Consider the following 14,194-nt stretch of genomic DNA (forward strand, 5'->3'; position numbering starts at 1 on the left):
GTCCAGTGGGTTTCCTTTAATTTCAAGATAAATGTGTTTATATTTGGCTGGCTGAAATTTCTGACCAATTTTACTGTGTGCCTGTATGTTTTGTCTACGTATGGCAATGACATAAAAAGTGCAGAGTGATCAGATATTCCTAATTCTAATACATGTTTTACTCTATTCCCATAATTTTTGCTGCTCACTATATTATCAATGCTTGTGGCAGAAGTGGCTGTTACCCTGACGTACTCAGTAAAATTTAGTGTTTAGCCGTTTGTAGCCAACAAATCCTTCAGGGTGGTATCAAATATGTTTTCGTCTCATATCTATATTAAAATCAGAACAAATTACAATCTTTTTATATGGTTTCCCTACCTGTAACCTACTTAGCAGGGTTTCAAATTTCTCTAGAAATGCCCTAGTAGCCCAATATTCCGGGACATGATATATGCTTATGATTAGTAAACTGTATTCAGACAGTTCAGTGCAACAGCTTTCGAATACCTGTTCCTCATTTAAACAATTGAAAGTAGTTTCGGCTTCGAAGTTTTGTGTCTGTTCTACTAATATACATGATCCCCCATACCGCTTTTTTCTGCAAAAACTCGATGTTAACTTGTATCCTGAGAGTGAATTTAGTAGCCTGACATTGTTCCATTTAAGCCACAAACAGCTGTTACTCCACTGATATTATGCTTTATTCCATTCCCATCTAGAGTATGGAATTTTGCTCTGGGGTAATTCCTCAGGGGCTAAATGTATTTTCAGATGACAAAAGAAGGCCATCAGATGTACACTAGGATTAGAACCCAGATATTCCTGCAGAAACCACTTTAAATATCTCAGTGTAATGACAGTACCTAGCATGTACATATATAACTGTTTAACGTATGCTAAAGAAAATCTGGACAAATTCAGCACGAGATGTGATGTACACGTACACACAATACCAGAAATAGTCGCTTGTTGGATTTTCCTTTTTTGAGGCTAGTTGTTGTCCGTCGAGGCTAGCTGTTGTCCATAATAACTATAAACATTTGGGCATAAATTTTTTCAATAAGTTACCATACTCAGCTCGTACAGCCCCATTTAATAAATTCAAGAGTGTATTGCAAAACTGGTTAAAATGCAATGAATTCTATACAACTGAAGAATTCCTAGGAAATACTCATTATAATATAAGCTTTTAATAAGTGATAAAGAAATGTTTTCAATTCTTAAATAAGCTAAATAATTCTGTGTAAGTGTTTATTGTGCTTAACTGTACTCCACTGAAAACTTTGATAAAGCCAATTGTATGAAAAATACTGAAAGATGAATAAAAATATTCTATTCTAATATTCTATTCCACTACACTGCACACAAGCTTAATGGGCAACATGTCATGTGAACTTATAGACAACGGAAACTATGGTACAAGCTGGTATCACAACAAAATTACCAAATTCCTTTCCACATCTGACCATGTCATCCTGTTACCATATGAAAATATGAGCCCAGCTCAGTATTAGATGGTGCTGACCCATCACTGCATTGTGTGATCCAGTGGTCACTCTGAGACTGATGACTCAAACTCACTCACATGCTGATATGGCAAATAATGAGGCATACTGGCACTTGCTTTTATGTCTCCATTTTATTTCGTGGTTGAGCCAGCATTGCATAAACCTTTTTAGTCAAATGGTTCAAATGGCTCTGAGCACTATGGGACTTAACATCTGTGGTCATTAGTCCCCTAGAACTTAGAACTACTTAAACCTAACTAACCTAAGGACATCACACACATCCATACCCGAGGCAGGATTCGAACCTGCGACCGTAGCAGTCGCGCGGTTCCGGACTGAGCGCCTAGAACCGCTAGACCACCGCGGCCGGTAAACCTTTTTAGTCATACAAGACATGGTGTTGCATGGGTAACACAGACCGTCTCCACAATCTCAATAATTAAATGCTGATAAATCTTCTATGCATACTCACAGTTTGGAAGTACTTATGCTATTCCACCATGGTGTTTCAAATAAAACTCTTGATTGCAGTAAAGAAACTGCCTAAATCGGTTTTTGCACCAGCCTTTGTGACTTGCATAGATTGTAACTTTTTCATTGGAAACTTCTTACTCAATAGTCTCCAGACCAGAGGAAATTGCTATGTACAGCCATCTTTGTAATGGAGATAAATGGGAATTTGCTTTTCAGAGCAGTTTGAGAGAGCATATTTTGTCTCCAATCATGAATGGAACAATGTGGTTGGTGCACACTGTTCAGCCTCTCAACATGCTTTGAAGAATCAGTTCCAGCTTATGCCCTGAACACATTGTCACGTTAATGGAAGAAGGGGTGTTAGCATTTGAAGTAGGTTTATAGGTAACCAGAGAAGAATGCGACGACACTGTACATTGCCTGTTTCCTGGCAACCAGAATGGTACAAGCAGTATGTAACCACCACGAAACAGTATGGCATTTTAAGTGAGTATTATGGACTGCAGTAAAAAACAGTATCATGGTATAGAATAAGTTGGACAATTAAACACCTGAAATCGAATCCAGATCAATGGCGTCAGATTCTCTTCACCGACAAGTGCAAGATTTATCTGACACCCGACAATCATTGTAGAATAGTGTGGAGGCAGCCACGGACCAATGCATATTTAAGGCATGAAGTTTTAAGGGTTCAGCAGGGAGGTAGATCAATCATATTCTGAGCTCGTATCAAGTAAAGACGTCACATGCCTTTCATTACTATGAAGCCTAATTATAGAGTTCCACAATTCATATTTATTTTGCATATATCTGCACTTTCGAACACACTGCCTTTATTTTGTTTGCTGGTTTGCTTTTATTTCATAGTGGTGTTAGTTTTTTGCTCTTATTCTTGGCATCATAATGTTTATTTTTCATTTCCTGCTGCCCTTGAGTCTAATGCCAAACAAAATCATATACGAGGATTGGAACTTAAATAGTGGCAACTATTTATTCCCAACTGATACAAAAGAGTTACATGTTTGCACTTGTTACTGCCCCTCAAAGTAGTCACCAGTATTGTGTAGGACCCGTTGGCAGCAACGTGGAAGGCGTAGTATACCGTTAGCAGAGCCTGTTACACTGATGGTGCGAATGGAACGTACTACTGTCTGTCATATCTCTGGAACAGTTCTGAAGCAAATGCCATGAAGCGGTTCCTTCATCTTCGGAATCAAATCAAAGTCACAAGGACTTAAGTCGTATTACTGTTAGTTTTTGGAGCATCACCTGCGACCAGCTTTGCAAAAGAAGCGGCAACACTTTCTGTGCAACCCAACCATCATTTTGCATGACAATGTGCAGGTGAATACAGTGCAAGCTGTGGTTGCTCTGTTCGGTCGATGGGATTGGGAAGTACTGTACCATCCGCCATACTCCCTGGACTAAAGTCCTCGTGACTTTGATTTGATTCCAAAGATGAAGGAACCACTTCGTGGCATTCGTTTCAAAACTGTTCCAGAGATTCGACAGGCAGTAGAACACTCCATTCGCACCATCAATAGAACAGGCTCTGCTAACAGTTTACTATGCCTTCCACATCGCTGGCAACAGGTTCTCCACAATGATGGTGACTACTTTGAAGGACAGTAACAGGTGCAAAAATGTAACTCTTTTGTATCAGTTGTGACTAAATAGTTGCCACTATTTAAGTTCCAGCCCTCGTATATCCAGCTATGGCAAAAACTTTTAAAAAGTAGTTTACAAACACGAGTAGTCAGCAGTATATAGGTGGCGAGAAGTTCATAATCTGACACAATGCTAAGGCTGTTAACAAGCAACTCATTTATATGAAGAACATAAATGTAAAACTGTGTTGCTAATGTGATTTGTAACATCTAGTGAAAAATTATCTGTAGTGTGAATAATAAAATGAAAATGTGTTACCAAAACTACACAATTTTAGATGACACACTTTGTTTATCCATAAACAAGTCTGAATATGGAAGACTATAAACATGACTGGACATCAGCAATGGATGTCAATGAAACAAAAGTGAGTGAAACCACACAACTAGAAGACAAGGAGATAGTTTGGAGCTGATACTACACAACTGTTCTTAGTGACATCATAATACTCACAGGCAATGTTTTTACGTGGGCTCCTCATACCAAAAGCTGAACTTGTGGGAGACATTTTCGAATGCCCAGGATAGTTGGATGATGGTGACTGCATTCCTGAAGCGTAGTCACCCGGCAAGGCATCAATAATTTCAACAGGAGTGAGCTCCTGGAAAAAAGAAACTATATTTGAGATATAAGAAACAGAGTTAAGTAGAAATAATAGCCACATACCACAAAGAAATACTTGCAGGTTTTATGTTGATTATTTTGGCTTCAGTTCTGCTTCATTAGTAGCAGTAGTCACCCATGGATCACTTTTACAAAGATACTGGACACGTCATGGTATTAAAGTTTAAAAACATATAAAAATTTAATGTATAAATGCCTTTACATACCTTTAGATCTAGTTTGACAAAGATGGGACACACAGTTGGTTGTCCTAGCATTTGCCTGAAGTAATTCAGGGAACCCCCCAAAAAACCTAGCTCAGAATGGACACATGAAAATGGGAGACTATATCATTCTGAATACAGGGACAAAACAAGGACAGTCAATTTGAAACTGCACAATCTCATTCAGTTCATCCCTAGTTTACAATACTTTTACACTACATACTTGTTATTTCATAACGCAACGCTACACACAATATCAACCGACCTCAAAACCACTACTACCTGGACAAATTCATCTCAAATCATACAGGTTGAGAATGAATGTGTCACATCACTATTTTGAAGTTTCTTGAAAAAATATACATATATATTGAATTTTCACAAAACACTTCTCCAAAATTACAATATTTTTATTTTCTGATGATTTGTTAAAACACTACACATCTCTCTACATGAGAGTGTTTGTGAAAATGTCTTAACAAAAGGGAAAACCGAAAAATTGCAATAAAGAAACCAAAAGTGATAGAGATCTGAATTTATTTTCAATAAATACCTTGTTCCCAATACCACGAGACACAATTAATATGTACACACTTCTGAGCTTGCTTAAAAAAACTCTGAAAATTTACCTTTTTGTGAATTTCAAAATTATGCTTTAAAAATATGGATAGTCACAGAATGTCAACTGTCTTGAGAAATGATAAAGTGGAAGGACTGATAACTGCCTGCTATGACATTAACATATGAAATTTAACTATCAGAATACTTGTACATAAAGATGAAAGAATCTAAAATGTTTTGCCTATTTAGAAATTATTTTCTCCAAAAACCCCATCATAAATGTTCTAAAAATTACAGGGTATGTTGGTTGGTCATTGTAATTAGGGAATGTACAACAGAGTAGGCATTACTTGTCTGTACAAAATATGAGAAATTTTTTACATAGACATAAATCTACTCTTAAGGTTAAGAAACCATGGACACTTAAATATTTAAATTAATTGTTGATTTTAAGTAGATGTCATGCAAAACTGGTATTTCTGAATCAAAATAATTACTTTACAACATTATAATCAAGTGGAAAAACAATTCATAATTTTGTTCAAAATTATTTTATAACAAAAATGAGACATATAGAATATTTATACCCACTTTTCTTTTTATGATATTATTCACAAATTATTATTGTCTTGTGTCATGATTTTATTTCTTCATGACTTTGTATGAATTAAAATTGTCTACAATTCAACACTGCACTGTTGAAAAGAGTTTTTTTGCCCTCATCTGCTTCTGATTGAACTTGTATAGCTGAGCTGAATTTGCATATGGACAAGGATGCTCCAACAAGAGCAGTACTTGGCCATTTCAAAGCATTAGCAGGACCATGAAATGTCATAAAGGAGACGGTTATATCTTGCACCTCATAAGAGACACTTATTATCTGTCTCACCCACCATTGCCATACACACAAGCAATAAAGTGACTCACTACAAAGTCTTTTAATGTATAATGTTGTGTCTGCATTTCATACACATTAACAGGCTGCATTTCACGGAGAACCGTTCTTGCAATGTATATGCCACTCTGGGATGCAACCTAGTAGTGACTTGATTGAATTCCTATCACGGGCTTCATAGCAGACCGTTATCTCTCTTTTTCTTTGAACCAAGTTCCCTTAATATACTTTCATTTAGAATTAAGAGTTTCACGTTTGTTACTAATGTTGATGTGGTGTGTACGAATCCAGTAGCATCTCTTACAGCATCAACAGTTTCATGCTGGAGACTAATCTTCAAGATGGATACAGAGACCTCCTACCCCATCGCATACACTTTTTATATGACCTGTTGCTGAAAATAATCATTTTTTGTATTAATTCCTGGACTACAGTGTTGATCAACAACTTCACACCCAGGAATATAATCATCTGCACTGTCTCCTTCAGTTTCATATTCGGGCGATGGTGATTGCTCAATTCGGTTGTTACTAAATTTCTTTTTGTACTGAGTGTAGCAATTCCTGCACAATGGATGTGATGGTAATATCGTTACTTGAGGACCAAGATATTTCTGCAATACCTCTGACAGATTTCCAACAACTGTGAAGTATTTTTAACTTTTCTTAAACACCACCTTCTTGTGTCTTCTTTCATAGTCCACACACCTCTCTCTGTCATTACTGTATTTCCTCACTGACACTATATATAACAAAAAGTTAAAACAAACCACAAAACTTGATGCAGAATGGTTTACGTGCAAGTTCTCATTCATTTGTTATAAACAGCAGGGCACTGGAAACAATGTTGCCAACATGCACATTTTACGCTAGAAATTAAGTTATGCGAAATACGCAGAATGTTGAAAATTTTTTTAACACTTTACACAGAAAAATATTGCCCACTGTGTTTGCACTGACTACTAACATATTAACCAAGCAATATTTCGTGTAATTCTCAAAAGTTTTGGGATGAGGGTTTTCGAGTAAATAATTAATAAAAACTAATAAAAATGCATTTTTTTACACTTTTAGTAAAAATATTTACATGATATGGATAGCTGGAGCAGAGAAGGTACCGTTTATAAATTACATCAGTCGTACCTGGTAACATGACAGAAAAGGTAGTGTTCTGTGACTTTCCATATCAGAAGAAGAAAAATAAGTGGAAAAATTAACTTAAATTTCGTATTTCCGTCTTAAATTTGTAAGTTAAAGGAAGCCCATAAGTGTGGGGGTGTCAACTAAATTTCAATACACTAAGAGGGAGCTTTAACGCAAAACATCTACCAGATCTCCAGTACTTTCAGTTTATTACTTTTATTTTATTTTTGTTCTCTCCTTTCTTTTAAGAGTTATTTACAAAATATACATTTTTCAAAGGGCCATACCATTTACAAAAATTAAGATATAACAAAAATACTTTATTTCAAACATTATGATATATAAAGGACCAATACATGTATTTTTACACAGAAATTCATGATCACAAGTTGACATGACCTGTATGATTTGAGATGAAATCACCAATTTTATTCCTCCTATAAGCAGTATTTTCTACAGCTTTTTCTAGTGAACTTTTACAGAGCATCCTTTCACAGAAATATTACACAAATGGGAGTTGACATACCTTATAAGTAATGAGGTAAAGGTGTCTTTTGAATTTAATATCACACTTTGCTAATTGGTATAATTTGCAAATCTTGCAAATCACTTTTTTGTCTATCCTCTCTGCCTCATTTAGATGAACCAACAATAGCGCCATAAAAATTGTTCAAATGACTCTAAGCACTATGGGACTTAACATCTGAGGTCACCAGTTCCCCTAGACTTAGAACCACTTAAACCTAACTAACCTAAGGACACACAAATCCATGCCCGAGGCAGGACTCGAACCCGCAACCGTAGCAGATATAAAAAAAAATCAGCATTTGTGATTTACAGTTACTGCTGAAATAATCATTCACCCTAAATTTCAGTATATATTAATGTGAATAAAAGCACATTTTCAAAAATATTTGATAGTTACGAGTTTTGTGTATAATCTATTTTGTAGTGAATTGGTATCTGTGATATAGTTGCTGTAGAACATATTGTTATGTCATAACTACAATCCAGTCCAATTTCAAAACCAGGATGGTCACTAAAGAATAACACTTAGGACTGAAAGTAGATTACAGACACAAACATACAGCCAGAACGTAACTCATACAGAATATTCCAGAATACGCATTCTTATAAACATAAAGAGTTTCACAAACCACCTAACCTGGTCACACGTTTCGAACTGGCCACCTGTAGCAGGACAGACCACAACACTAACCGCTACTCCACCAGGCATGCAGCACAGCTTGTGGCAATATTATAGCTGATATGTCATGTTGCATTTAGTTTCCCCTGTGGTAGGAATACAAGTCATCTTCACGTATCATAAATTAATGCTATTTTTAAGTTTGTTAGTGACTGTAACCCTGTAACATCAAAAAAACTTATAGGAATTTCATATCTTTTCTCCCAGGCTTTTCCATAGCCTTGATAGAAAAATCATTTTGCACAGTAACTGCTTCAGTTTTAAAGGGAATTAGTAAAATATTTAGCTTAACAGATCCAGAAATTAAAAATTCTGTAAAACCTTGTACCAGTCACAACAGAGCACCAACAGTGAATGATGATCTCGAACAACATGGGTTAGTAAGCAGCTAGAAATCAAACCAATGAACACCAAAGAATTGGAAACTGCTGCAAACAGGTATAATGGGAGAGCTCTGAAGAGCTGTGTTCGAGACATACCTTAAAGTACTATCCCCTCCTCTGGATCCTATTGCCGCTACAGGAAATCCAGGATCTATCACTACTTGTCCATTTTAATGTGAGTGATGTGTCAGTAGTCAGATGAAGTGCTCTGTATAGGGGCGACATGGACCAAATGTGTAATATTGCATTGTCCCCCTACAGAAATGGCAGCAATGGACGGGCAGAAACACTAGCTGCATTCAGTGTGTTTGCTGGGGGCCTCATTTAACATGTTGACAGGGTATTCTAGCAACCACTGGGGGAATATGGAACAATCAACTACAGACTGAGGTGCATACTGGAGTAAAAGTGTCTGTGTCTGAGCTATGAGGTCATACTTTGATCATCACAACAACTGGCAGACAAGATTGAGAAAACCAGCTTTGAGCATAGTGTCTCAACAAAGCTCACAATTTTCAGCCATGTCCCGAGAACTGATCATGGCACCATGGCTCTCACTCGAATGGAACGATGGAACCAGCGACTTCAAAGATTCCGTGACAAGCTAGCATGTAACTTCCTGAACTTGCAGCTTACAGTGGACAACTATAAGGCTCCCCTAAATGGGTCAGGTGTGCACTACACATTAGAGACTGTTACATAGGCAGCTGACTGTGTGTGGGGTGCACACAATGTTTTTTAGATTATGCAAATCAGAGATCAGAAATGAGCTCTACACATTCACTTTAAATTCAACCAAGTCAGTCCTGTGATGTCATTACTGAACTTGCCATCTCCATGAGCCTTAAGACTTAACTCTTGAGTCTCTGCCAAGGTTCACTTGTCACCTAAGTCTATTGTTGGATACAAGTGGATTCAACTTGCTGTGAAAGGAGAGAAAGGAGAGGGAGTACATGAGTTCACTAGCACAACTGCGGACTTGCACCATTCCCACTATATGTATGCAACCATTTTGAAAGAAATTTCTGCCATTAATCTATAAATTACTATTCACTTATTTCATACAAACATGATTCCAGTTTCAAAGCCATTCTCAAGTGCAAGCTGCCTGAATGACTAAAGCAAGTTAATACCAATAAACGACTGATCAGTTAGCAGTGAATATTGTTCTGTTTATAAATAAATTAATATAGAACAAACATTTTCTAAGACTGCTGTAAATTTACTTTAATGTTTGATATATATTCAGAGTGTGTCTAACAATGATGCTGACATAAATACACTTTCAATGTGTTACCAAGTCTGTAACGGCAGTACCAGAAAACATGACATTAGGATTAAGCGCAATCTCTAAACAGTGATTAATTATTAAAATAAATTACGTAAATGTATTATAAGTTACACAACTTACTGATAGCCTATAAATGCACGTTGCCATGACCAAATGAAGACAGAAATAGTGCACTTTATTGTTTGGGGGATATAAAGCGACATTGCTCAATGCTCAGTTTGTGTTTGACACAGGACATATTTTCTCATGGTGAAGGAAGAATAAACAAGATACAACCATTTTGTTTAAACTGGATGCAATATATATGTTTTATGTCTGAAGCGTAGACTATAGCATGAAACTTATTCCGGATATTACTCTCCTCCTGTAATGGAACATACACTGCTGGAAAAAAGTAGTACACCTGGAAACCTGACATAAATTTTTCTCTGGCGATTGCATATGTCACCTGGTGGACCGTAGATGTACTAAGAATGGTTTCAGCGACATCCGTCAACAGATAGCGCAGTGACATAGCTACCAGAGTGCCATCTGTGTCTACTCTTTAATATGGCATGCTCACAGTCAGAAGGCACAGTGTGGTGCAAATGTGTGAAGCAAGCAGGCAACCATTCCACAGAGACGCACTCGTCATTCCTGCAGCCAACTGAACAAGCTTTCAACGGGTCAAATTGTGACCTTCCGAGCCGTGGGATGGCCCTTTCGGAGAATTGCTACCCAAGTTGGATGTGCCACATCAGTTGTGCAACGATGCTGGTATCAGTGGTCATGTGAACATTCTCACACCCACAGATGAGGTTCTCGAAGTCCACACAGGACAGACACCCTCCAGGATCGTCATATTGTAAAGGCAACAGTACCATATTGTACAGCTACCACAACACAGATACGAGGGCTTGTGAACTGAGACATGTCAACACAAACTGTTGTAAAGCGGTTATTAGCAGAAGAACTATGGGCACACACAGCTCGAACCCGTCTGCCACTCATGCCACAGCATCAACATGCACTGTTCAACTGCTGCCATCAGAGGATCACTTGGAAGAGGGAATGGCACACTATGTACTTCAGCGATGAAAGCAGGTTCTGCTTACTCGAAAGTGATGATCATTTATGTGTACAAAGTGGACCTGATGAGAGCTGTCTTGTACAGTGCATTTGTTGAAGACACACTGGCCCCACACCACGCCTTATGGTCTGCGGTGCAATACGCTACAACTCTCTTACACCTCCAGTGTTTCTGGAGAATGCTAACCAGCACTCGGTACATGCAGAATGTTGTTGGATCCTTTATTTTGCTGTTCTTGCAACAGGAAGGTGATATGTTGTTCCAACAGGATAATGCTTGCTCACACACTGCCTGTGGAACTCAACGTGCTCTGCAATTCATGAAGCAACTTCCCTGGTCAGCATGATCTCCGGACGTCTCCAACTGAACCTGTATGGGATATGATGATACAAGAAGTGACTGATGCGACTCTTCAATCAACAACTCTTGCAGAACTATGAGAACAGATCGAGCAGGTGTGACATAATGTATCCCAGGATAGTATTTGCCATGCAGGCTCAATCAGAACCTGCATTTCTGTCCATTGAGGCTACACCACACACTAATATGGGCGTTGGAGTATGGGTCGCTACCTGATAACCAAGAATCGTTTGCACTATTGACCCATAAATGTAATAATTTAATGTGCTCCATATTCACTGTTGCAATGATAAATCTTGGGTGAATTGTAAGCTTCTAAAAGGGCATACTGATTTTTTTCCCTCCCAGCAGAGTATTTGCAATTTTTCTTTGCATCAATTTATTTTCACCTTATATCCTCCACAGTCTTACAAACAAAGCTTCATTAAAGGACATCTGATGCTTCATTAAACACTATCTAATCCTGACAATCTGTCATTTCACCTTGTCAATGCGACTTTACAGCAGCAAGATTGTGTACTCATCTTCCGTGCTAACAATAAGTCGTGACAAGAGAGGATGAGTAGGAAGTGACCACAGTTCTCAGACTCATAATACTCGCGATACTACAGCAGGAATGAAGGAAGCCCATTAGCACAGATGTAACAGTGGTGCACTGATTTGTAAAATATTCAAACTGAAGATTAGACTCATACTCACTCCAATTTTGATCTCTGACATTGATCTCCATCCACTCCAGATGATGATAGCTCTGGGAAACCTGAAAGTGTCAGTTTAATATCCTAAGAAATTTCCCCCAAAGATGAAAGATTTCCTACAAAAGCATTTGCAACAAAGTGCTGGAGTTTGAAATGTCCTAAAAAGCTGTGGAGCTCACGTTACACTATGTACTGAAAGCTGGTTAAAATCTTAAATTATAGCAGTGAGATATTTGGGAATATTTAAGTGTATATAGAAAGGATAGTAGGTGGGGATGGTGTATTTGTCACAGTACACAAATTCAAATCCACTGGAAGCGAAACTGGAATTGCATGTGAGATTGTCTAGGCACGACTCAATATCAAGGTTGGACATAAACTTGCAGTTGGATCCTTCTATTGACCACCAGACTCCCCTCCAGAAAATTTTGAGAAAATCAAAGTTCACTGATACAAAAGTTCCACAATCATACTGTCACCATTGGAGAAGCCTTAATCATCCAACAACCAATTGGGAAAATTACAGTTTTGTCAGTGATGGGCAATGATAACATCACTACTTTGCTTTGGTAGTGGCACAACTTAAAAAGATTTGTTTTTGCATTTTCTGTAAAAAATACTTCGTTAGCAAAGATTTGTCATGTAAATTGGCATATCTCTGTTTTTAGTAGTTTGCCACTAGATGACACATGTGCCACTATCAAGTTACCACCTGCCTTTCAACAATAGTGACATAACCTCAGTTGCTCAAGAACCTTCTGAGGTAGTTTCCCGAACAGTGGCACAATTCATTATATTATCTTTTATATCATATTACACCTTTAATAAAATGTTATTTTGAAACGAAAGTTTGTTAGGATTATTTTTAGTTGTGCCTACAAATAAGAAATAATTTGAGTTTATATTGTTTACTGTTTTTCTTTTTTTATATATTTTGATAGTGAAAGCATGCAGTGTAACTAAACAAGAACTCCATTAATATTAAAGCTTCGCAAAGTCTCCAATAAGAATGTACCAGAAGGCGTTGTAAAGGTTAACGAAGGTTGAAAAAAGTTTTGGGAAAACACTCCTGCAGGTAATTATAGCCTATACAAATAGTTATTTATGTGTTAAGGATGAAATAATGTAATTATGACATGCCAGAAGATATTTTTTTCCACATAGTTATTTTGTAAATGACTGTTGAATTTTTACACAAAGTGACAATATTTTTAACACTGGTTACTTCATTTTTAGTGGGACCAATGGATGTGGAAGTAAAAAAGGTAGAAGCAAATGAGAACAGCAACCCGGATAAACACTCGACAGACAAAGAACATCCAAGAATATATTTTTGATTCAGATGCCAATGCCAACTACAAGAACAGAATTGAAACTTCCACTGCAATGAAAGTGGAGAGAAAAAGAAGAAGAAAAAATATGAACAATTGGTTAACTCACTCTACCAAGAAGCTTAGAAATACTGGTAGGCCATAGATTTCCAATAGAACTAAGAAAGAAGTAAGAGACAATGAATTAAAAGAGGCTTGCCCTGCGAAATGTAGGCTGAAATGTACGGAAAAATATCAGAAGAAGAGTTTTTATAATTACTGGCATATGGGGGATTTACGTATACAGCGAGACTTCATTGCTGTGAGTGTGTTAAAAGTCACACCTACATACCGATATGTTAAAGAAGGAAGTAGCAGAAAAGCAAAATAATGCTTTTCATTTCTAAAAAGATGGGAGCCAATTAAGAGTTTGCAAGATGTTCTTATGAATACCTTGGATATAAATCATAGGGTCATTCTAACTGTATTAGAGAAGAAAGCTGATCTTTCAATGAGCAATGTTGCACCAGATCTTCATGAGAAACATACTAACCACAACAGATAAATGAGAAAATTAAAGAGGGAGTTAGACAGCACATAAATTCAATTCCAAAAATACCCAGTCATTACTTTCAAGCTAATTCAAGTAAAGAATATATAGATGGCAGCAAAACCACAGCCCAACCCAAGCCGCTTACCAGAATGCGCCTAATGCAGAAACAGAGGAACTTCAAGAAAGCTATGACCAATGACCAACACTTATCGGGAGGGGCAGGGTTGGGGGGGGGGGGGGGGGGGGGGAATTAGCTCGAAAAGGGA

The 14,194-nt window shown here is 37.4% G+C and overlaps 1 protein-coding gene across 1 annotated transcript in view; it reads right to left on the reverse strand.

Moving 5' to 3' along the window:
- LOC124625777 (histone-lysine N-methyltransferase SETDB1-like) overlaps nucleotides 1-14,194 on the reverse strand; it is a 284,740-nt gene that overhangs the window by 167,614 nt on the left and 102,932 nt on the right. The window contains exon 6 of the mRNA XM_047149218.1: nucleotides 4,086-4,233. Within this exon, the coding sequence (XP_047005174.1) occupies nucleotides 4,086-4,233 (148 nt within the window). The remainder of the gene's footprint in view (nucleotides 1-4,085; nucleotides 4,234-14,194) is intronic.

The sequence above is a fragment of the Schistocerca americana genome, chromosome 8 (genome assembly GCF_021461395.2).
Source record: "Schistocerca americana isolate TAMUIC-IGC-003095 chromosome 8, iqSchAmer2.1, whole genome shotgun sequence".
Taxonomy (NCBI): Eukaryota; Metazoa; Arthropoda; class Insecta; order Orthoptera; family Acrididae; genus Schistocerca; species Schistocerca americana.